The sequence below is a fragment of the Eleginops maclovinus genome, chromosome 14 (genome assembly GCF_036324505.1).
Source record: "Eleginops maclovinus isolate JMC-PN-2008 ecotype Puerto Natales chromosome 14, JC_Emac_rtc_rv5, whole genome shotgun sequence".
Taxonomy (NCBI): Eukaryota; Metazoa; Chordata; class Actinopteri; order Perciformes; family Eleginopidae; genus Eleginops; species Eleginops maclovinus.
Window position 1 is genome coordinate 5,939,269 of NC_086362.1, and position 25,620 is coordinate 5,964,888.

At 39.4% G+C, this 25,620-nt stretch overlaps 1 protein-coding gene and 1 long non-coding RNA gene across 6 annotated transcripts in view; both read left to right on the forward strand.

Moving 5' to 3' along the window:
* Positions 1-1,599: 1,599 nt before the first annotated feature.
* On the forward strand, positions 1,600-9,370 carry LOC134875685 (carboxypeptidase Z-like). Its single transcript, XM_063900281.1, has 11 exons — positions 1,600-1,745; positions 2,192-2,221; positions 2,765-3,139; positions 5,511-5,738; positions 5,813-6,045; positions 6,915-7,076; positions 7,183-7,341; positions 7,622-7,757; positions 7,915-8,054; positions 8,364-8,463; positions 8,786-9,370. The coding sequence occupies exons 1-11, from the start codon at positions 1,664-1,666 to the stop codon at positions 9,142-9,144; spliced, it is 2,004 nt and encodes a 667-aa protein (XP_063756351.1). The 5' UTR covers positions 1,600-1,663; the 3' UTR covers positions 9,145-9,370.
* Positions 9,371-15,172: 5,802 nt separating this feature from the next.
* Positions 15,173-25,620, forward strand: part of LOC134876249 (uncharacterized) — a 101,401-nt gene continuing 90,953 nt past the window's right edge. For 3 of the 5 annotated variants that reach the window (XR_010167384.1, XR_010167385.1, XR_010167386.1), the window contains exons 1-3: positions 15,173-15,232; positions 19,372-19,530; positions 20,999-21,053. This is a non-coding gene — a long non-coding RNA (uncharacterized LOC134876249). The remainder of the gene's footprint in view (positions 15,233-19,371; positions 19,531-20,998; positions 21,054-25,620) is intronic. The other 2 variants (XR_010167388.1, XR_010167387.1) reach the window with 1 other exon arrangement.

Genomic DNA, 25,620 nt, shown 5'->3' on the forward strand with positions numbered 1-25,620 from the left:
CCTGTGTCGCCTGCCTGCATGATGAATAATCGTGCTTCCTATTATGCTAATTAAAATCAGCCCAGCTTGAATGAGAGAAGACCCTATACTTAGTTAAAATGGGTAATGAAACCCAATGTATGACAAATATGCATGTGTATGACAGTCTACTGGCACTTTAAATTAGAGCTGCTCACTTGACAATGAAGGATAGAAATTAGGTCAGGTGGCAATCACCTCTGCTGACTCTTGAGGCAAATTAAACATTCTTTTGAGACAATCAAGGGTTTGGCCCAGCCTCATAACTATAGGCTATTATGGTATTATTTCAGACAATCTGCCATTAAGCGTCTATAAAGGCTTAAAGAACTTTGCTTGATTGCCAGATGGCCTTCTAAGTGCTTGAATGTTGATTTTTCTGAGATGAAGTTTAGGGCTTTATCCATTTCATTTCAGACTTGATATCAAAAATGACTTTTCTGAAACCAATGGTAAATGTTATAACTGTGGTCATACGGATTAGTTTCAAACTCTGCATCAGGATGTAGCCTTCCTTTAAGCAAATAAAGACAGTTCAGTTCCAGTTATACATTAGGCTTTTGTCTACATGTCATTGGTTTCAGAGCAAAATCCCAAAGAAGTCGGCTCTGTCTTGTGATAAACATGTTTTTGTCCGAGACAGAAACAATGTTTATACAAAGTGGTTACAGATTTCTATTTCTGTCTCTTATGCAGGATGTAAATGCTTGTTTAAACTCTGACAAACACTTTATAGTAGCCGATTTCTCAGCAAAATGAAGGCAGGCCACAATTTGAAGATGCAGCACACATTATTCTGTATTCTACCCAAAACTTGAGGTCATATTCCTGCATTTGAAACTATTTAAGGTTAAACCTAAATGAACGTAGATTATATTTTTTGAATACCCTTCAATACCCTGCTATTATAAGTATAATAGAGCTACTTTGATGAAAGGTAAAGCGCTCACGAAACATGTTGAAGTAAGTAATTAGCAGGCTATTATTTCACACAGACAGCCACTTTGTAAGATAGTTAGCTTAGCTACTAGCTTAAGCATTTTGTTAGCCTACTTAAAGTTAGGCCACAGTGTTGAGTTTAACAATAACACAGACATGAGGTTTTCCAAAATATAATGAGAGAGTAAACATTGACCCAATGCATTGTTTATATTTATAAATATATTTTATTTTTATGTAACGACCACAGGCATTTTTACAGACAACCCTGTTTTTTTTTTGTGTGTGTGTGTTTTTTTTTTTACCGGCAAAGGACCAGGTGTGCATAAACAATGGACCAGGTGTGCATAAACAATACAGAGAAGACAGTCCTGAAGGATGACAGTACAGGTGAGGATATTTATTGAGGGGACATTTTCACTTTTATTCATCTTGAAAGCAAAGTAAAAAACGTGCTTAAATAAATATGCTTGCTTGCTGTTTTTAACATTTAACCTGCATCTCCGTAAATCCTCCCCACTTTCACAAAACCTAAGTTCTCATTCTCCTGCACATGTCCCCACTTCACCTCAGAGCCACTTCCTCTGTAACATGATAGTTGACCGTAATACACGTAATAAAGTGAGGGAAGTTCAGGGGGAATTTCTGCAGACTTTAGGCTGCGTGTGTGAGGTGCCACATCGAAAAGGAATATAAACATCGGGAAATGAGCATCATGCTGCTGATCCTGCTGCAGTTGTTGGTCCTTGTGTCTTGTGCCCCTCCACGGTGTGACCCAGGATTTCGAGGTAATGTTTAAAACCTTTTATGTGTTGCATACTTTATTATCTTCCTTGAAATTGGAACCTGTTGCTCGAGTTGGTCTTATTTTCATGTGCAGTTTATAGTTTTATAGGTTCAGAAGCTGAATTTTATGCAGAAAAACATGACTAAATGCTTGTGAGTTATTTCAAAGTCATCCTTAGATGTTGGCCTATAATGGCATACATGTTCCATATAAAAGCATGCTTTTGAGGCCAATAATAAATAATACTTATAATCATGTATATATGTGGAACTTATAATGATCTTATGATACTTTTGTTGGCAGGAAAGCATTTTAGGAAACTGTTAAAGCATAACCAGAGATAAACAAGCAGTTAGAGTATTTTGCAATTCACATTGATGCATGACCAGTCTGCCATCTAGTGTCTGCCACAGTAAGCTAATAACATGCTGATGATGTGTCGTGCAGGTCAGTGCAAGCCAACAGTGGAAGAAAAACGTAAGTACCCTGTCGTTCTTGGAGGGAAAACTATGTTATGAAGTGTTTGTCGCTTGTCGTGCAGCTTGACTCATGTCTGAGCAACTGAATGTCTCTCTGTGCACTTTTTTACTCCACGAGTGTAAGCCTTTTCTCTGTAGTTTAAGCCTAAAAGGTAATATTGTTTACACCAAAGAACAATCAAGCTCTAAATCCCCCAAGACAGGTCAGGATTTTGGACAATAACATCCCTGTGAGTCAGTGTTTTGATGAGATCATAAGTCATACTGGGTGTAGTCTTAATGGAGTCTGGCCCGAAAGCCATAAGACCATCATGTGTATTTTTAGATGATCAATGGCAGTATAAAATATTAAAATTCTAATTTCCAGAGATAATAGAAATATTTGGAGCTAGATGATTGAAGATAGCACAGTTGGGATCATCATTAAAGGTGTAACGTCTTGCATACAGTTAATCCCTACTTTTTAAATGATTTTCTTTCATGTTTTTCATTATTTATTAGCTTTTAAATATTCCCAACCTGTCTAATTTTCCTTTCCTAGCCAAATGCACAGATGTGATGCTGTCGTACTGCGATGACATGCCCTACACTCAGACCAGGTTCCCAAACATCCTCAACCACAGGACCCGCGAGGACGCCGAGTCCAGTGCAGAGTACCTCCTCATGAGCGTGGTGGAGTCGCTGCTCGGGGGGGAGTGTAACCCTGAAATCCGCATGCTGGGCTGCTCCGTGTTGGCCCCGCGCTGCGAGAAGGAGAACGTGCTGAAGCCCTGTCGCACCACCTGTGAGGCGGTGCACAAAAAATGCAGCCACGCTTTTGACGGGATAGAGATGGCTTGGCCCTACTTCCTGGACTGCGATCGCTTCTTCGTCAGTGACCAAGAGGGATGTTATGACCCGCTGGAGGGCCTCAGAGGTGAGGAGTAATGCAACATCTGTAGTATTCCTTTAGAGGTGTGGACTCAAACCACATGACTTGAACTCTGGGAAAAATGTGATGACTAGGACTAAAAATCTAAACAGACTTGCAACTTTCTTAAGGCTTTTTGACTTGAACAAACTGTATACCTTCACCCAAGCCTAAAATGTATGGCATCAAAAAGTGTGCAACTAATCAGCGTTAGAGCTGTCCTTTCCCTGTAAGCTGACACTTCATTTACATACCTCTGCTTTGTTCAAATCTATTTGACAGCATCTGTCGAGTTGCAGGAGAGACCCATTAAGATCAAATCTATCTTCATTAAGTTGTAAACACCTTAAAAATACAAGAAAAAAGGCATTTATTTTGGTGAGTAGCACGACATGATTTAAGTTTTAAGTTCAGGTCTTGGACTTGAATGCAATTTTTATTCAATTTCCTCTACTTGTGAAATACAACCTCGTAATCTGACCTCAGTGGCCTATTTTCGGCTATGACTCATTTTATCCCTGCTAATATATTGCCGTTTTACCTTTTTGTTTTCTGCAAGAGAAACACAAGTACAGTACAGTCATTTGAGCTTTAATAGAGAAGGCATCTGGTCCGCACACATGCTCATGTGGCTCAACTCAAAATAAAGTCCAACTGGAACGCCTTGTTTCCCCACATAAACCCTCACTAACACCGACTCCTGTGACTATTGTCAAGTGTTTATTAGCAGCCTATCCCTATAAACGGCGCCTTAATGCCCCGCAAAAAGGCAAACATCGCCTGACAGTATATCCTGGAATCTGTTGTAAATCCAAGAAGTCAAAAACTGGTTTGTAAAAATAAAAACATTCTACTTCCTCATGGCTCACACATGATTCCCAGGTGTGCTGGACAGGAGGAACTATTTCAGAATTGGATCATATTAGTTTTAGAATTTGTATAGGTTGAAGTATGTACAGTACTTGGTTAAAGGCAATAAAATGAACGACATGGCTTCAACCTGTTCTACTTCATGAAAGTGTTTCACTTTTTATTATATGGCATAACATTTTCAGCCATGCAGAATCCATGTCAGATGTCTGGCAGTAGATTGACCCGTGTAATTATTCCCATATTCACATTCATTTCAAACTGATATCCTTGTCGCTGTTTAATTTCATGTAACTTCCAGCTCTTCACACAGCAATCCTGTACAGTATGTGGAGCTTGGTGTACATTAGAGCGAAAGACATGTTAGTAATAAGCGGTTTTCTTCTTTAAATGTGTACCAGGGAAATACAAATACAAAAACCAGGAGATGAATTTAATTTCTACCTTTAATTTGACTTACAGTAAGTAAAAAAAATTCCAATAACACAACACAAAATACACAAACAAGTAGCGTTATTATAAATAAACTAATTAAAATGTAAGAAATAGATAAAACCTATGGTGTGGCTGCTGTGTCATATAACATATGAACTCCCAATAAGTGTCTGCTAATGCTAATATAAGCAAGCCCCTTTTAAAGACCCAACCTATCCTTTAGTCCATATAATAACAGCTGTTCACCGTACAAATGATGCGTCCAAACCAACAGTCTTGACATCCTTTGAATCTGACAGCATGCAGCTGTAACGTGCTCCGTGTGGTTTTGGAGATCCTGGTGCCAGAATGAGTGTGAATCCAGAAATAAGGGCAGCATCAGCCGGTTCCCCAGTTTTAATGTGTCAGCTGAAATAAGCACATTGGGCCCATCAGGCATTTGGTGTCGTATCAACTTTCCACACTCCCTTTATTCGTTTGTGCTGTACATACCAGAGTCTTCAAACTTTATTTATAACCTGGCAGCCGAACAGGAATGTAGACAGCATTTTTGTTTGATAGATCTAAAGTGTGGCCAAGTTTTAGATCTGAAAGCGCACTGATCAGAATTGATTAAATCATGCTGCAGTGTTGGGGGAAACAAACACAGTTATTTAAATAGGATTTCATGAATATTATAACATTTACTAAGTCAGGGGCAGTTTTCAAGGTGTAAAAACAATGGAAAATAAAAGCAAAGTGCCTACTACTGTTATACAATGTCAGTAAAGTGGTGAAATGTTGACTAGATATTAGTATTTTGGTTCACAAGTGTTGGAATGTAGCCCGTCTATCTATATACTCTAATACAAGCTATAAAGAATATTACACTTATACTCTTTTATTTCCATTTTTATAATGCCTAATCGTACTTCTGTGGTTCTTCTGGTGAATGCAGAAGTAGTGTAATTAATAACGCATTAGTCTAAATGTCATTCTCCAAGCGACATGTTACTCCTAAATTAAAGACGTATGTCATAAATTCAAATTTGTAGCTTGCCAGGCATTGACCATGCTGTGCTTTTCTCTACAGCCGAACAGACTGAAGAATACGTTGACGACATGGACACTCCTCTTTCTGAGCAGCGGGACGCCACGCTTAAGTTCAACCATCACACCAACGCTCAGATGATCAGCATCTTGAAGAAAACGGAGGAAAAGTGCGAGGACATAGCGAAGACGTACAGCATCGGCCGCAGCACGGAGGGCACAGAGCTGCTCGTCATCGAGTTCTCCAAAAACCCCGGGGAACACGAACTGCGTGAGTACAAATCTGTGATATCCTGCATTATTTTTAGTTTACAAACAGTCCAGTTACTGTAAATGTGTGTGCAGTGGAGCCAGAGATGAAGTACGTCGGCAACATGCACGGGAACGAGGTCCTCGGCCGCCAGCTGCTGATCCTCCTGGCTCAGCACTTGTGCGAGGAGTACCTGCTGGGCAACGAGCGCATCCAGACCATCATCAACACCACTCGCATCCACATCCTGCCCTGCATGAACCCCGACGGGTACGATGTGGCTGTTTCTGGTCTCCAGGACAACAACTACAGCGAGGATGAGGAGGAGGTCAGTTCTCCACAGCTGCATACATCTATAACCTTGAAAACAAACCAGCTTTCTAACAATTATTACCTCCTTTTGAAGTGTTAGTTAAACAGCGACCTGAGCTTGCTGGATATTGTGCATATAATTTAAGAATCGGTTTTTAGATTTAAAGCAAAGCTGTCAAACATTTTGTGTTTCTTGCTTTTTAAATGTATGTAAATTTAAGATTTGGGATATTAGACTGTTGATTAGACAAAAAAATAAGCCACCTTGAGGTCTTGCATCTTGTGATGAACACTAGTATTTTTTCTTACTGTTATTAGACTTAACAAAATCCTTTTCATATTGATATATCTAGGGACCTGCACATATTTTATTATATTTCAGTTTTATGGGAACACCTATATTTTCCCTTCATCGTGAATGCAAATATTGCTTTATTTTAATGTTATTATAGTTTTCTTAAAATAGTTTTTATCACTTGTTTATGTATGAAACAAAAACACCAAGATAAATTCCTGGTATGTGTTACCTACTTGGCAATACACCTGTTTCTGATTCTGATTGTAAAGCGTAAGCAGGCAATCTCACACAACATATATATTCACCATGAATTGGTATTTGACAAATATGCAATGATAAAGCATCAACCATCGAATAGTCAAACTGAAGTTTTAGATGAAGCCACTAGAGGTCGCTGAACGACCAGTTATGATAGAAAAGGAAGAGTAGAGTAAAGGTCAGCAGGTTTCTCAGGGATTTCTGTGTAAAGCAATGTTATGTTTCTCTAAATAAAAGACAGATCCTTTCATTCAACATACAACACATTAATTTATAATGCTTCAATTAATAATATTCATATTTTTCTAATTTCCTTGTGACGTCCACAGGGCACCAGACATATCTCTTCAAACGTGGGCCGGAACAACGCTCAGAACATCGACCTGAACAGAAACTTCCCCGATCTGACCTCCATCGTCTACACCCGCCGCAGACAGAGGCGTTACCGCACCGACCACATCCCCATCCCAGACTCTTACTGGTTTGGTAAGGTACAGTATGAATCCTTATCCATATATCTCATGCGAGTGAATGTCATTGTAAAGTCCTGATTTGTTTCATTTCTCGGTCCGAATAAGTCTTAATGCTGCGATCCAGGTTGCACCCGAGACTTACGCTGTCATGAAGTGGACCCGCTCCATCCCGTTCGTGCTCTCCGCTAACTTCCACGGTGGAGACCTGGTGGTGTCCTACCCCTACGACCTGTCCAAACACCCGCTGGGGCGCAACATGTTCTCCCCGACGCCAGACGCCAAGGTCAACTGGTGACACTTAACACATCAGCAATAAATACTGCACTGAATCCACAAAACAGAAAACATACATGACATGAAATAAATAAAAGCTGCTAAAAATACTACGAAAATGAATATGACTTTTTTGCGTTCATCCATATAATACATATGTATTAATCAGAATCAGAAATGCTTTATTTATCCCAGGTGGATTTTCGCAACAGTTACTCCATTTAACACAAAGTAAATTAAACATACTTGTATAAACATAAGCACATAAAGATAACCCTTTTATTCCGTAGGTATTCCAGCTTCTTGCAAGAACATATGCAAACGCCCATGAGACGATGTCCAGAGCAAGCGCCCGCTGTGGATCGTCTCATAGTATCAGCGAGAAAGGAACCGTTAATGGAGCGCAGTGGTCCAGCATTGCAGGCAGTAAGTTGAAAAAGTAAAAATGATTCCAGCCTAACAGCGTCTAGCCACTAGAGGTGGCTGTAGGTCCAGTTATGATGAAAACAGAGGCATAGAGTAAAGATCAGCACGGTTTCTCAGGGATTTCTGGAAAAGCAATTTGATGTTTCTCTCTGGTCAGGTATGCAAGACTTCAACTATCTTCACACCAACTGCTTCGAGGTGACCGTGGAGCTGGGCTGTGAAAAATTCCCCGCTGAAGACGAATTGTTTAACAGCTGGTATGAAAACCTAGAGGCTTTACTCACATTTATGGAAACAGTAAGTACATGTCTTTTTTTGATATTGTGGTGTTTGATTTAAGGATGCATTGGTCCAATAGCAAAGCAATGGATTTCCTCCTCCCAAACTCTTCTCTTGTTTACTATAGTGTAAGTGGAGGCTTTGAGTTACTTTGTATGTAACTATATAAGCTCCCACGGACAGACTTTGCTGTGAGAGTGATGTTTGAGTCAAAGAAAAACCCCTTGCATCCTTATGTTTCGATTCATGGAGCTGTTTATCATCACTTAGGTTGACTTCCATCTGCATTTGAAATTATTTTCCCTAAGTCTCTGTGTTGTTTCTCAGGCCCACCAAGGTATCAAAGGCATTGTTTTAGACGAGGAGGGAAATGCAGTCAAAGGTGCACGGATATCAGTCGTAGCAATACGCCATGACGTCACCACAGGTAATACATCTCTGCTGCTGACAAGGTGCCTCTTTATGCCATAGATGAATCAGACAAATCTATGACATTAGATTGGTTTCCTTGTGCATTATGTAGGTTGTTATGGCCCTCACAAGACCAATCCTACAGTAATCATACTACATAATCATACAGCTGTATAGACCTGTGTATTTCAAAGTGTACAATTTATGTTTTTTAGCTTTCCTTGTGATGAGTGTACTATACAAATGTTGGATTTCCCTTTACAATACCTTACAAAACCCAGTTCTTCTTATTTATTTGCCTGCAAGCTTTCATTTCAAACACTGTTCTCCCTGCACAGCTGAAAACGGAGACTACTGGCGCCTCCTCACCCCTGGGGTCTACATCGTGACGGCCTCGGCCCCGGGCTACACCAAAGCGATTAAGAAAGTTCACCTGCCCGTGGGTATGCACACAGCAGGCCGGGTGGACTTCCTGTTGAAGAAAGCTGCGCTAGAGCCTGACAACCAAGAGGAGGTGGACACCATCCAGTCCATGAGCAGCTACGATCGCTTTGACCCCTACAACCAGCACGAGCGCTACACCGTGATGGCTGATATGAGCCTAAACCGCCAGGATAGTGCAAAGAAGCCCTGGTGGTGGACCTACTTCGTCATGCCAGAAGGCCCAGCACCAACCTGGCTGCTCAAACACCATTAGAGAGTTGAGGGGAGAGGGGAAGAAAAGTCCCTCCTCCACTGTATACACTCAAACCCAGCTATCATGTAATGGATGTGCTGCTTTTCATTGATGTTACACTGCAGATAAGTGTCAAAGCTAGGTGGCTGGTCTTCATGTTAGCATTCACACTTTATATATGCCATCCCAATCACAACCATGACATATCATTTTAATAAAAGCTTTTCTAACAACTTTCCAGCAGAAATGAGGAAGTTTTGTGTCCATTCAGTGTTTGTTTACAATCTTACAGCTGCACCATACTTTTCTTCAAAAGATCTTAGGAAGGCATTTGTACAGCTGCTTTCAGACTGCAACTGCATGCAAAAATAATCTGTTAGAAAAGTTTATTTTCCAGATTAAGCGTTTGCTATTTTGGTTCCAGTGTCTGATTTTTAGTTGTAATGAAGCTAGGCGGCCGCTAGAGGGAAGGCTACATCAACTTCTGACTCAAGTTACTGCAAACTATTTGGTCTAGTTTTTTCACTTCCAATGTGCAGAAAAAGTTCTGTGCTCATCTGCAGTTATGTAGAGTCAGTTTGGTATAAAAACACTGTCCTAAATTATTATTGCATTCATTTCTGTTCAGCTGTGCAGCATTGTTTTAAACTGCAGATAAACGAGAGTGGTGCACTCGAAAATCAGTCAATTATATTGATTATACATTCATTTGAATTTCAAAGATGTAAATTTTCCTAAAAGTCTTGGACTGAATGTTTTACTTATGAATATATTTATAGAGGCATCCTGGTCCACAAAAAACAATTCTTCTTTTGTAACATAAGCATGTCATTCAGCTTTAACAGGTGCCTCCCCACTCATTAAGTCTACAAACATTTAAAGTCCTTAAATCAAATACACCCTCCACTGTGACCTGATTAATCCCAGATAATGAATAAAACTTCTGTCAGCATATAATTAGTAGGAAAGCTGTAGACCTAATTTCTGTTTGTGTATTTTCCAAATGCCAGTTAAAAGGGGGAGCTAATCTGCTTTAAATACTTCCTGCTGTGGAAAGCTCATACAGCATATTTCTTTATCGTTAAACCATGACATCTATAAAATATTTAACTCTGGAATATTATTTATGATCGCCAAACACATTAGTTACATTTCTGAGTTTAATTTCAAAGGGAGGTATTGAGTTAAGTACCAAGTTCAGGCATTAACATGAAATGGAACAATCAGACATGAGAATCTGCTTGTTACAACTGAGAAAAGGACGAATAAGGGATGAATAAAACGTTAAAGAGCTTAGCCAAATCTGTCACATGCAGTAAAAAACAACAATACAAGTTCACCTAAATAAAACCCAAGTGGACAAAAACCCCTACAATAAAAAACAGTACAACTCAGAGTAAAGTGTGCAAGAGCATTACCAGCCCCGGGGATCAGAGAAGTCCAAACCTTATAAACAAAACCGCCATTTTTTGTAAGTTCACCAATAGAAGCGTGGGAAAAGCAAATTACTCCCGCATAAAGGTCGAGGAATACCACAATGAAATCATAGAGAGAAGTCTGCTCCGTGAACTAGTTGACCCATGACAAGTCAGTGAGAAAAACACCAGGCTTCTCAGGGGATTTACAAAACACAAACACATGATTTGGCATCAAACCCGCTCAGCCAAACAGCACAGAGCGAGCTCAATGTACAGTAGAGCTGAGGATACATTGTCCCAGCTCCTGTGATCTGTCAGGTGGCATCAGCTGTGTCTTTACTCATGTCATACTGTGCACGCGTTGGTAGTGTCAGTATAGTATTGTATGATAATGGAGGTAATATTCAAAAGGTACAACAGCCACGTCTTGTCGCTGTGAGGGTCACTGTGTTTTCATATGGTTTGGTTTATCATGTGATCAAATGGCAGAGCTTCACTAATGTGTCTTTTGTTAACAGGTGGTTGAAAATGGGGAGAACTCCATTCGCAGAAGAACATGATGTGGCTAAAAGTTCAAGAAACAACAAGTTAGTGGGCCTTCTTTTTAAGCATTTATCATTGTTTTGCTTAAATATGATCTTTCAAGCTCGACTGTGGTTTTAAAACAGTTGAAAAATAAGTTTGGTCATTTCAAAATTGGTAATACATTTCACATGGCTTGCAAATGATATTGTGTGCCATCCTATTATATAAGCAGAAACAGAAATCCTTCCCACAGCAGGAAGAGTTATTATTTTGTTCAGTTTCGATTGACTTTTTTTTAGCATTTTCTAGGTAGCTGGTTCAGATTAAAAAATCCTTTATTAGTCCCACAGCGGGGAAATGTACTCTCTCACAGCAAAAATGGCATAGCAGGCAAAAAAGGCATGCAATAACACAGAATAAGAGAACATATGAATAAATAAAGACAAATAAGTACACATCCATGGCTAAAAATGATGAGCAGCAACTTCAGAACTGAGTGACACATGTAATGTAGGGTGTTGGGACAGACATACATTAGTGGTTTTCACATTAAGGTGATTATTGCACAGTATTACCAGAAACGTGTCTAAATTGCTGCAAGTGTTTATTGGAAATTAAGGGCTAACATGAGACATCTGATTTCATTGTCTTTGTTTTCCTACAGTATGTGCACATTAACTCAATGCTTCCAGATTGCATTTGATCACATTACACGAGAGGAACAAAATTGGTTTACTCATGATTTAAAAGCTACTGCAGTGTAAACATGCACTTAGGATTCAAATAAATATATGATGAAGTGTGAAAAGCTGCGAGCATACATATGGCATGAAGACTGTGCACGTCTAAAGTAATGACGGATGCTCAGAGTGAATCTCACAAGTAGATCTCAGATTTTATGAGAAACCTTGCTTATTTAAGGTGCTTGACGCCAGGTAAAGTTGGTCAGTTAGCTTAGAATAACTTGCACCATTGCTCCACAAATTAGCTGGAATGTTGAAATCTGACATTAATGCCACCCTGCTCCCTCCCACGGACGGCCCAGAGTGATGGGACTGAAGTCTAAACCAAACCAAACACTGTGTCAAACAGGCCTGTGCCTCGCTCTGAATGAATAACTGGTTTTACTTGTCACATGCTTTTTCAGCGAGCATACGACAATCCCATGCTGGATTGACCCTGTTTGCTTTTCTGGGACCGGTTCCTTGAGCCGCCCTTGTCAGGTGGGGTGCTGCTGGGTCACCAATTACTTGGCGGGGCTGAGAAAGCAGGATAGAGCCGCCCCGAGCTGCCATGTTGTGTTAGCATCATGCTGCTGGCAAGGAGCTGAGAAACGCCTCATTTCTGTTAAGTGAAGCTGTTCTCAAAGAAGCTCTAATACGCTTATGTCCCGACCCAAGATCAGTTTGTATGACTATTTATGAACGCTCAGTCCACCATGTGAGGTGCCACTGTCAGAGCAGGCGGTAACTTTTATTTCATTCATTTTTTTACACTCTGATTTTAGAATATATAAATACATGTCATTTGAATCCTGCAAACTTTATTTATAGCATTCAGGACTTGTTAAGACCAGTGGTTACAAAGGGATGTAAAGGAAGAAGAAAAAGGGGACATAGGAGTGAAATTTTAAGCGATTTTTTGTATCAAGCCATAGAAAAAGGGGTTTCTGACCACTCTTAGGAGTCATAAGATGAGCTTGAGGGAAGTGGAGATAAATTCAAACCAAAATATAATTATGAACACATTTTGTAAGGGCAGTTACAGTATATTTTACTTTTGAGCATTCAGTCCCTCTTGGTTGAGTTTCTTTGTAACAGTACAAGCTGTAGACATAGAGCTAGCTGACTTTGAAGGGAGCAGTATTTAAAATACAGCACATGAATCAGAAACAAATTGTATTCCTTGTTTACGGCTACAGGCTTTCTAGCTGTATAAAATATAGATTGCAGTCTTATTCAGTACAGTCTGCTTTTGTCTCCACATAATCGCTCTCCATGTTGTGGTGGAGAGCATGCACACATATGATGTTAGAGGACAATACACGTGGATATTCGCAGGCATCTTTATATATAACTAATTTAAGGCTTCTTGTTTGCTTCTTCACAACAACCTTGAGAATCGATTCCCTGTAACAAGTGTCCTTTAGAAAGGTAGAGGACGTTAAGCTACAAAGACAGGACTGTTCTATTGCTGATTTTCTTAAGCACAGTAGCTAGAAAATATCAGGTTTCAGTTACAATAGCACGTCTTTAAAAACAAAACATTTCATTCATAAATGACACTAGGAAAGTACTCAAACAATAGACAGTATTTTTGCATCCTTGTTGATGTAACTGAATTCTCTTTTTACCATCCTAACAGTGGAGATTCACTGGGCCCTGCCAAACTCCCATTATCGCAAAAACAGCGTTTCATTTCCTAATAATGGCTCAATGTCAAGTCCAATTCAGTCTGCTGGTTAAGCGGCAGCAATTACCGAATGGTACATGTGCAGACAACTCCTCTGGTGGGTGATAATAAGCCACTTTCTTTGTTACAGACCCTGAACAAACTCAGGGGGAACACGTGAAGCAGATATAATGTGAGCAGTCTAGCGTGACTGTGTACAAAACCCCACCAAACGTTCATGTAGAAAAACCCCTCAGCTATGACAAAAGCTGGTCCAACTGGGTTAAGGTGATTCCACTTTAATAGTGTCGGGATCCCCTAACCACAACAGAATCTAACAATAGCAATAACAGCCGCTCGTTTGTGAGAGTCACTTCCTGTTGGAAATAAGAGGCTGCGTCTGGGTTGATTGACTGCTGCTTGTTTATAAACTTGGGAGGTACGTGTGAGGATCGGAGGGTTTCTTTGTGATATTTTTCTGTTGCTTTATTTGGGGTTTCTCCTTCAGCGTGACGGTCAGAGGTCACCGTGCAACAAGGCCACACAGGCTTTAACTTGACCTGCAGGCTCAGCATAAGAACCATGTTTGTTGACATGTTCCTCCTGAGTTTGATTGTGTTCATTTGTTTTGATTTTTTCCTGCAACGCTCGGATGCTCTGTTCTAGTGAGCGATCAAAAGGGAAGATCTGTATAGAGATGACATCTGATTGTTCAGTCAAGACACAAGCTTTTCCTGACAGCACAAAGCCTTTGAATTCTTAGATTTACCATGTTTCTTAACTACATTTTAATCAAATTGTTTTGTCTGTTGGAGGATTTTTCTTGTATTTGCTCATAAACCAAAGAGTTGTAATCATTAAAAATGAGGGGTAAATGCATGTTTGTATTAAAACTTGTTCAGAAATTTCAGTTTGGACCAAAAAGGATTTCCTACAAATACACACATACAACATATACCTGTGTGTTCACTGTAAACAATGGTTCCATGTCTCTAATTCATTAATTGTGTACAAATCATTTGTATTCAAACTAGTCAAAATGATTTAGTATTTGCAATTAAACTGAGCCCATGTAATAATTTATTACAAAGTGTGAATTCAACTTGTTATCTCATCTAATACTTCCAGAGGGATTAAAAACACGCCAAGTTTACATGAAAGAAATTCACTCTGAATTTGTAAAAGTGGTTGGTACAGCTCACTTGAGTCTGATTTGGTGTAAAACTGCATGGAATAAAGACACCACAATCTAGATTATCTTTGTCTGTATTTTGCAACAGAGTGAGAATTAAACACAGACAAAATATGAACTCACATGCTGAGAAGATTCCCAGGCTGTTGGATGGATTGTGTGTATTTAGGTAACGAAAGTGCCTCAAGCTTTTCCATGAACGTATGAATATTAATAAGCTGGCTTTTCTACATGGAGTCCAATCCATTGTGTCAGAGAGTACGAATATGTTGCACATCAGTATTGTATTTAAATATTTTCCTCTAGGCTTTGGGCCTCAAACTTCAGACTATGAAATGATCCTGGCCGTTATAGTATTCTTCTTAATCTTACTTAACTCCTGTGCAGTTTTCAACACAGCCTTGAACTGTCCCTCATCTTACCCATATGGACTTTAATTGATATCACCTGTTGTCATCGTTACTGTCTGAGTGCAGGTGTGTGTGAGGACTCTAAAACCTGTATGAGGAGTGGGCTGCATCTAGGCAAAATACATTTTCTCGGCAGAGGCTTTTTGAGGAAAGACTTCCACAGCTTGTATAAGGTAAAAGTACATCTTAATTGAATAGCCTGAGTATATACTGTACTCCCTAGCTCTGTTGTTAATGTTTTACTATCACTGAGCCAGCACAATTTACATGACAGCTTTGAAGTGGTTTCCACAGACTCATTGCAGTTAAATTGAACAGTTGCAATGCTTTTTTATTTTATTTGGTAGTATTGTAAGAGTCGTTTTAACGAAGGGTTATGTTAGTGTTCGAGCTGTCACAATTGTGTGTTATTTACGGTGAGTGCCATAGGGTGTCGCTGTTCTAGTACCTAGGGCACAGGTGTGTCATGTCCCATGATTGGGTGTGTCTAAACCCGGAAATGCAAAAGGTTTTTGACCGCCGTAGCGCGAGTTTTCGTAAGTACCGGAATCTAGTTTGTCTAGGTAATGAGTGAATGAATGAATTATGAAGGGAAATGGTCTCATACTACTTTTACGAACACACGTTTATATTATGCTGAAACTGTAAACGAGTCTGCCGGTTCTTTAGTGAAGCAACGACTGACACGGTATCTTAATATCCACACAGTATAGCGCGCGAGACAGGTCATTCCCGGGAGTTTAAACCAGTAGGAGCTTTAGCATTGGGCTAATGCTCTTACAAGTATGATTGACTTCTTTGAACCAATACATGTTTTGGCGTAAATGTTATTTTCCAAAGTGTAAGCATAGTTTCTGTCTAGAAGCAGAACTTGTTTTAAAGCATGATATTGGTGGTATTAAATGTTTTGTTTACCAAATGCAAAAATGAATTATCCCAAAGTATTTTTCTCTGTTGCCAACTTTGATACAGCTCAGTCATTTTTGCCATAGAGCTTTATTGTTCTCAAACTAATAAAGTGCATTAATTAGCCATACTCTTACACTAGGTAACATTCCTTCATTTAATTACAAATAAGTAACATAGTTTATTTTGAGTGGATTCCACATAATCAGTCCTTCTGCTTTAAATACACATTGGAGCACCAAATCCACATCTAAAATAGTGCCTTGAATTCAGTTTTAGTAACATGGGGGGCTCAGTTGTTTTAGGAAATGAGTTAGCCTTTTATATTTGTGACTCATTTTTAAAAGATCTTAGTCTTTACTTTATCCAATTCGTATAGATTTATGTATATGGAGAGACTGAGAAATAATACCTATTTTTCAAGTGATGCTGTTCACATACGTTTTACATGTGTTAAATACATGTTATGGCTTTGATAATGCTCAACCAACAAACTTTTAAAGATAATGTAATTTCTGCTTTACAAACAAATAAAAGAGCATTATAAATAAACGTGATAGCTAATGTTATCATACTTTAAATCATTGGATCCTCCATTGTCAGCTATTTTCAGCAAGGCACAGTCTAGACACTGCTGAATTTAAGGCTAGAATAAAACATAGAGCACAATTGAAATAAGTGTTCTTGATCTTAATGCACATTATCGCTGTGTCCCAAGGATAAAACACTTAAAAGTCAGTCATGAAGAAGAGAAAGCCCGAGGGCTCTTTCGACTGGGTACATGTCCGTGATGCACCCAGCTACTTTAGCTGTCATGCAGCAAAATCTCAGAGCCTTTGCTGGGTGCACTGATGCTTGGCTTAAGCCATTTAGCAGCGCCCTGGTTAACTGAAACCGACAAAACTTCTGATTCCAGCCTGATCTTAGAATAACACCCCTGGCGACTGGGAAGCTGTCTTCGTCCATTTTATTCAGCGCGGTCCCACATCTGCATTTGTAGCTGACAGAGATGCAGAAGAAGATTTGTTATGATTTTACAACTGTTACTCCCAGGATTAAATTAAATGGAAAACATTAAGATTAAAAAGGAGAAATCAGATCTGGCTGACAGTTGTTGAGAGGAAACGGGGTGAGACTTTTGCTCCAAGAGCGCCTGAGTAAAGGGTGCAGAAGTGCCTTAACATGAATAAAATAAGATGGCGTTTGACCACTTAAAGCCAATGGGTGCTCCAAAGGGTAAAGTGTTGGATGATTCAAGTCGAATATATGCCAAGGGTTGCTCTTTGCTCATAGCAGTTGCCCAGAATCACGCAGAGACACAACACAGGCTTTAAGGCTGTTTACAGCTGAGTAGAAATGTGAGCACTGGGCATGTGAGGAGTCAAATTTGCTCATGACACTGGACAGAATTTCACTGAAAACCACAAACACAAAGGGGAAAAGCGAGTAGGGGTTGAAGATGGCTGCTTGTTGCGACACATAATCTTAAACTGTTAGTTTATTTTCATTTTCTGTAAAAAAAAAATGTTACTCATCAGTGTAGGTCTAGTCTTTGTGGAGGTATTTAATAAATACTAACTGGAAAAACATGAGGCCACAACATTAGCAGAAACCTGTGCTAGCATTAACTGGCTAGCACAATCAACATTTTGGAATTGTGGGATTGGCCAACAACTACAGTGGGGCAAAAAAGTATTTAGTCAGCCACCAATTGTGCAAGTTCTCCTATTTAAAAAGATGAGAGAGGCCTGTAATTTTTATCATAGGTACACTTCAACTATGAGAGACAGAATGGGGGAAACATTCCAGGAAATCACATTGTAGGATTTTTAATGAATTAATTGGTAAATTCCTCAGTAAAATAAGTATTTGGTCACCTACAAACAAGCAAGATTTCTGGCTCTCACAGACCTGTAAGTTCTTCTTTAAGAGGCTCCTCTGTCCTCCACTCGTTACCTGTATTAATGGCACCTTTTTGAACTCGTTATCAGTATAAAAGACACCTGTCCACAACCTCAAACAGTCATACTCTAAACTCCACTATGGCCAAGACCAAAGAGCTGTCAAAGGAGACCAGAGACAAAATTGTAGACCTGCACCAGGCTGGGAAAACTGAATCTGCAATAGGTAAGCAGCTTGGTGTGAAGAAATCAACTGTGGGAGCAATTATTAGAAAATGGAAGACATACAAGACCACTGCTAATCTCCCTCGATCTGGGGCTCCACGCAAGATCTCACCCCGTGGGGTCAAAATGATCACAAGAACGGTGAGCAAAAATCCCAGAACCACACGGGGGGACCTAGTGAATGACCTGCAGAGAGCTGGGACCAAAGTAACAGAGGCTACCATCAGTAACACACTACGCCGCCATGGACTTAAATCCTGCAGTTCCAGACGTGTCCCCCTGCTTAAGCCAGTACACCTCCAGGCCCGTCTGAAGTTTGCTAGAGGGCAATTGGATGATCCAGAAGAGGATTGGGATATGGCATATGGTCATATGAAACCAAAATAGAACTTTTTGGTAAAAACTCAACTCGTCGTGTTTGGAGGAGAAAGAATGCAGAGTTGCATCCAAAGAACACCATACCTACTGTGAAGCATGGGGGTGGAAACATCATGCTTTGGGGCTGTTTTTCTGCAAAGGGACCAGGACGACTGATCCGTGTAAAGGAAAGAATGAATGGGGCCATGTATCGTGAGATTTTGAGTGAAAACCTCCTTCCATCAGCAAGGGCACTGAAGATGAAGCGTGGCTGGGTCTTTCAGCATGACAATGATCCCAAACACACCGCCAGGGCAACGAAGGAGTGGCTTCGTAAGAAGCATTTCAAGGTCCTGGAGTGGCCTAGCCAGTCTCCAGATCTCAACCCCATAGAAAATCTTTGGAGGGAGTTGAAAGTCCGTGTTGCCCAGCGACAGCCCCAAAACATCACTGCTTTAGAGGAGATCTGCATGGAGGAATGGGCCAAAATACCAGCAACAGTGTGTGAAAACCTTGTGAAGACTTACAGAAAACGTTTGACCTCTGTCATTGCCAACAAAGGGTATATAACAAAGTATTGAGATGAACTTTTGTTATTGACCAAATACTTATTTTCCACAATCATTTGAAAATAAATTCATTAAAAATCAGACAATGTGATTTCCTGGATTTTTTTTCTCATTCTGTCTCTCATAGTTGAGGTATACCTATGATAAAAATTACAGGCCTCTCTCATCTTTTTAAATGGGAGAACTTGCACAATTGGTGGCTGACTAAATACTTTTTTGCCCCACTGTATATAGCTATGTCCCAATTGTAAACTACATACTAATATTTGAACAGCACACAATACTGCAGTTTTCATGTTGACATTTTTTAGGTTCAGCTACTAGCTTTTAATTGCATCTCCTGGTGTTTTTCAGCAGGGGGAGTTTGCTCAGTTGTCATCACATCACCAAAGACCTGCAACATGCCACAGTGAGGGGCCAGAGTTTGGATCATGAGCCAATGGAAGTCTGGACAGAGACCCGGGGTGCAGCCTCTGCAGCTCCGAGGAAGACCATGAAATGCCTATGAAACTTGTAAGTGAGGTGATCTCTTTTTTTTATTGTTGAAACTACTGTACAATTATAAGCTCTATTCAAAATGGAAATTAAATATTTAAACAAGCACATTTTCTGCCACTTTATACTATAGTATAAACCTACACCACTAAGACAGAAAATACTTTAGACCTGTTGTAAATTACATTTATATACAATTGATTAGCTAAATCAAATGAGATTTTGTAAACCGGTATGGATAATGTTTCATATTAACATAATTAGTTCCAAATGAACATATCTGGCAAGACCAAAAATAAAATGTTGATACTGAACAATCAGTAAAATGTGTTTTAAAACGAAATACAATTCATAGTTATGTATGTGCGCTGGCAGCCCTTGGTTAAGGTCTTCTGTGTGTGCTCTGGTGTATCAGTGTTGTCTGTAATATCCAGCAGATATCCAACATCACAGCACAGCACCCAGACGATTTGTAAAACAAATGCAGTTTATAAAGGCCAGTGTTTCATCTCAGCATGCTCATGCTAACAAGTTAATTAAGCATAGTCTTGTGCACATGAACTTTAAGCTCGTATCAGCAGTCAAAAGAGATCTGCCGTTAGGTGCACCGAGCTAATTATGTGATGATAAATCCGCCATGGCATGAGGTAATTTCTCAGTGCTCTTTAAAGATAGTAGAGAATATGGCAGATAACTGCTTGAAGCCTTTGCGAGTCAGCGGCGGCTAAGCTAAATGTGGCAGCAAGTGTCAGGCCAAATCAATACACGCTTCCCAGCATTCCTTTGGTGCCATAATCCAGGCTGTGGTGGGCACTGACCCTGGGGAGGCTTGGCCTCTTGTTTTCTTGCCCTGTTTTTTCAAAAGCAACTGCACTTCTGGATATGACAGCGTTCAGCACAAGCTAATTACCTTTAAACAAAGAGGGCAGAATTTGTGCTATAAGCCTCTGAGCTCATGTCTGAGACGTGTAGAATCTCTCTTCCCAACATTGGGGAGCTGGCCTGCCCTTGGGAAGAAGAAAAGCAGAATTAAGATTAAGGTGTTAACAGAGATTGGACATGACCTCAAGCTCAAAGGTTGTATTTTTCACGAGCTGTGAACTCTTAATATGTGGTGCAGAGACAATTCATGTGTCAAATACTCCCTCAGGATATAGAGTTTTGGGCAACCATTTCACCTCACTAGTTCATTGTTTGACCAGAATTAACTGCATTTTGCAGATGTATCCTTGAGAACGGCCACTGGTGTCTTCCATCTGATTTCACAGATCCCATTAAGTCATAATCTTGTATTATCTGCCCTAAAATAACAAGAGATAATCCCGACACCAGGCTAATCTGCAATGAAATTGAGAAATCTCCTTGTATGGATTCCAATGCAGCAAGTTAACCCATGATGTGTAGAGTGGGAACTTTGACACCATTAGTATAGTTTGCATTGGGGAAAAAGGATATAATTTTTCTTTATTTCTCACACATCTTGAAGGATGAAGGGTCGGAGGTGTGTGGAGGAGGATTTCCAGAACATCGCATCTTCCCTTGTAAGCGGCACTCACTTACTTAAGCCATCAGCCCGTCATTAAATATGTAAAATTAACATCTTTTAAAGTGGAACATGATTCGGTTCTGTGCTCAGGAGGCAGTAGAGCGTGAAGCTTGCATATGAAATGCACTTGGTCATCCCCCTGGCAACAGGAAGGGAAAAGGTGCATTGAGTGAAACAAGAGCAGATTGCTTTTATTCTTTATTTAGAGAGTTATTCTAGACACTGAGTCACAGATGCCCTGCCATCATAAAAATCTTTCCTGCTCAATTGAGGCTGTTGGAGGAAAATATTGAAAGCTCGGGTCTCTGTGGGGAAGAATGAAAAGCAGTCATCTTTTTTATATACGTCTCAAAAATGCTCTTTCATTTGTAAATATGTCAACTGATTTGGGCTACTGACATTATAGTCCTCCTGGGTAGCAGCAAACAGAAAAAACTGACACTAAAACATAAATAGACCCTGTGATTCTCTTCTTTTTTAACAATCTAACAATGAAAAGATGATAGCACAGAGATACTATAAGCGTAACACATCTCTTAACAGGCAGGATGCTTTTTATGAAATGTACTCTGCTTCACACTAATGTTTGGCCATGGGGCTTAGCCGTAAACCTTCACTTGTATTAATGTGTTTCAGATGTGCATGGGGTGTAATGTGCTCCATATTGTCAATTTGCTGCACAAACATTTAATCCAATTTATAACAGATCGATATTGTATGTTTAAACTTAAATGATATTGTAAAGGAATGCTTAAGATATGTTTGAGGGCATTGAGAAATATTGTTACCATTTTCAGACAGTTTGTAGTTTTAGGATCGTATATGTTAAAGGAGAAAGCTCCATAATATACAGTTCATTGAGTGGATCTGCTGCTTTAATATTGTTTGTCATACTGTAACGTGCACAAAAAATCAAGTAATTGAAATACTTTGTAAAATGCACAGTGCCAACCAGAAATTCAACTAGCCTCTGGATGAAAAAACAGCATGTACCGTGCATTATGGATCTGGTAATCTCTGAGTTCTAACTTCTCCTCAGTCGAATCCTTACATTTCAACTTCCGAAATCTCCTTTTAACTTCCGAACAACCTTCTCACTGAGAAGTTAAAGGCACAAATCATTTCCCCTTTTTGTCATCATCAATCATAATTACGCCACCGTTTCTTCACCTTGGATCAATTTGTGCCATTGAGATCAAACAGCCGTGTTAATAGGTGCCCCGATTTCTCTAAAGCTAATCTATATCATGTGGTGTGAGCAGTAGCCTCTCAAGCCTCAGGTTAGAGCATGCTGTATATTGTTGTACATTGAAACCCTGCAGCTAAAATGTTAATGTATTCTTGGTCCCCTTAACTACCGCTTGGGCAGTCCTTTAGCTAATCACAGCTGTTTGAAATGTATTAATAAAGCTAATGAGCTTATATTAAAAATGGGATACGAAGTTTTGCATCGTAGAAAGTCTGCTCTTTCAAAGTGGGCACTCTCCTACTTGCAGTTGACAAGTGAACAAGCTCTAATCATCATTGTTTCGGTCACAAAGCAAACTGGGTCTTCAAAGGTTTCACCCGAGGTGCAATTACACCAAATTACTCTCATCATTTGGAGTCAGTCAGGAGCTCTGTTGCTACCCACACTGCCTGTAAACAGGATGTTTCAAAATGTTATGAATGGATTTCATTTGAAACTTTGGGGAAAACAGTGGTATTACGCAAGAAAGAAAAATGGATGCCAGCCACTAAATGGGGGTGTAACCGTGGGCTTGCCTTCACACATAAAGTATTCGAAACAACAGATCAATGGAAAAAAGTATGCAGCCACAAACTATTTCTATGAGAAGGACGACTTTCTGTATTTCCTTCTTTAATAGGCCTAAATGTGTTCTCTTGGTTCCTGGAAAAGTTCTCCAACAACTTTGACATGAAATTATTTTCACAGGAGAACAGTGAAGCTACGGAAACTACCAGTCATTCATAGAAGACTACAATCTTGAAAGTGTTTATAAATAACTAGCTAAGGAATCTAAACTTAACACTGAAAGCTTCAGTTTGAGGGAACGTTTTTCCACACTATTTGGTAAACCTGATATATAAGCTGGCATATCGTGCAAAGTAGCCCCTTTTTTTTGAAGATTGTTTTTCAGGTAGAGGTAATCTTTTAAAAATCAAAATGAAACGCTGGCTGGTTTTTGCAATCTGCCATTTTCTAACACTTTGGCGATGACTTAAAGCTAAATTGTTGGACTCCTCAATCATTTCCTAGAGGTATCCCAAATTGCATCAAACCACATCATAAACTCGCAGTGCTTAAAACGAATTAGCATCTCCATACCCAGGGGATGTAACGCGATAGTGTTGGGAAATACTGTAAATAATAGACTGTGCAGATGAAAGGGCATGAGCCCATCACTGGTCCTTACATAATGTGTTTGTAGTTAGCACCAGGCGGTTGTTTCTCACCCCAATGTACTGTAGTTTAGGCACCCTGTCAGTTCAAACTATCGTGATCAGAACAACTTTTTGGGTGAGTGCTGAGAATGCTAATGCTTTGGAAGTTTTATCCTGTGGCTCTTTTGGCTCAAATCAAACCCAGAGAGGCACAGGGAAGAGCCAAAGCAGCAGTTACTCCCACAAGCTCGTTTGGGATCACAGTGGCTTATGTTGGTCTGACACTTTATGCTTTTTTTTTTATCGCTCATCATTAAGGAATACCAATCAAAACGTTTAAGACTGTTGATGTTTGGGAAAATGTGTGAAATGTGTACTTGTTTACATGTTGCTGAAATAGGGTGTGGCCCCTATAGGGTACTACGGTTCTTCCTTTGTTTTCATCAATTGTGTTTTAGGTCTGAATAATTCAAATTCTTCTGAAAAGGATTATTAAACATGATTTGAAGTTGTACCTTGTCTTGGTCAGTTGGAGTTGACAGTTGCCAGAAACAAGATTTCCCTCTTAAGTCTTGAGGTCCAGTTGCTGCCAGTGAAACCAACGATATGAACATGTTTGAAATTCACGATTGACAAGAGCAACAGATGGCTTTACTTTGGTGGCTGTAAAAAAAACAGCTTTTTCTGATGTTAGCTTGGTCACATCAACTTCCCTTACCTCCATTCCCTCTGTAGGCTATACAGTCTGTGTTTGCCCATGCCTCTCTATCCATCACATTCTCACCAGAACTTGTTTTATTCTTCCTTTCCTGGATTCTAAGAGCAAGTTTCACTGCCTATGAACAATGCAAACCATCTTTATGTGTGGTTTGTCCACCTCTTGTATGTCATAGATTGTCTTCAGAGTTATCTCAAGCTTTAAGCAACTGTTGCTGCTGACTGAATGATGATGGTTAGGGGTAGGGAATGTATATACAATTATGAAGTCTTTATATTTCAAATGTTTTTTTTACACTGATTACAATGATATAAACACACAAATGTAAACCTAAGATACTAAACGAATAAACACTTTGAACTTACACATTTTTAGTATTTCTCAATCCACAGTGAATACGTACAAAAAATAAGAAATGCTGCCTATAAAATAAACAAAATAGGATGGTCTAGGATGGCTGCCATTTCATTTCTTTTGAACTTTTCACACATGGTTTTGCTTGCAGGGTAACTGTCCCTTTTAGAGCAATAGGTGACATCATTGTTTTCTATGATGATATGAATTACAACATATTGTTTATCTTGTGTGATATATTTTTTATTTATCTCCACCAGAATTTTTAAAATGGCATGGCCCTGTTGTTCCATGGAGGTTCTTTACTTGCTTTGACATAATTAAAAACACTTTTTAATTTCACTAATTTATTGTAGGATAGAGATTTTCAGCCTCAAGCAGCAACCTCTGCATAACCATGGTAGCAAGTTAAAAATGAGGATTTATTTTATTAATTTAGCAACTTGTAAAATATTCATGAGGAGCCAGGCAAATTTTGGGCCACATATTCAGAAAACCACTTAAAATGATGAACAACATTCACATGACGGCATGAGTTCTTCATAGCACGTTCACACATCCAGCAGAAAACGTTGTTGTTCTGTTTGCATCGGCTCCTGGCAAAAAAATCTGTCAGAACAACTTTAGTGTTTTACAGCTCAGAGGAAATACAATGAATTTCATGCTCTTCCTTGTCACTGTTTATCACAATCAGAATCATTTCCACTTTTGCTCCAAAAACCATGACACATGCAAGCAATGCTGGTGAATTTCACACCAGGCTGAAATCAAAACACCTACTTTTTATTTTTTAGCCTGCAGTTCTTTAAAAGGCACCAATCCAGCATACCATTATCATTAAAAATCACGTTTGAATTTTTTAAAAGTTCAATTTGCTAATTTACTTTAGAATTATGGGACATTCAAAGTTCACTCATTAGCAACTAGCATTTCATCACACAGCCTCCTTGTCACTTGTTAAAAATCAGATTTAAACCACTTAATTTTGATATCCCTATTCCCTTACCAATGATGAATAACTGGTTTCTAATTACAAAATGTGTGGGCGTTTAATGAGGCCTAAAATATTGTATTCCTCTGCTATAACGCTGTCTACAAAATTGTG

Bases quoted from the DNA above. Each gene is read 5' to 3' on its own strand.
- LOC134875685 (XM_063900281.1), top strand. From the start codon at position 1,664: ATGAGCATCATGCTGCTGATCCTGCTGCAGTTGTTGGTCCTTGTGTCT. The intron at 7,342-7,621 runs GTCAACTGGTGA...TTTATTCCGTAG, and splicing joins CCCCGACGCCAGACGCCAAG to GTATTCCAGCTTCTTGCAAG. The intron at 7,758-7,914 runs GTAAGTTGAAAA...CTCTCTGGTCAG, and splicing joins GTGGTCCAGCATTGCAGGCA to GTATGCAAGACTTCAACTAT.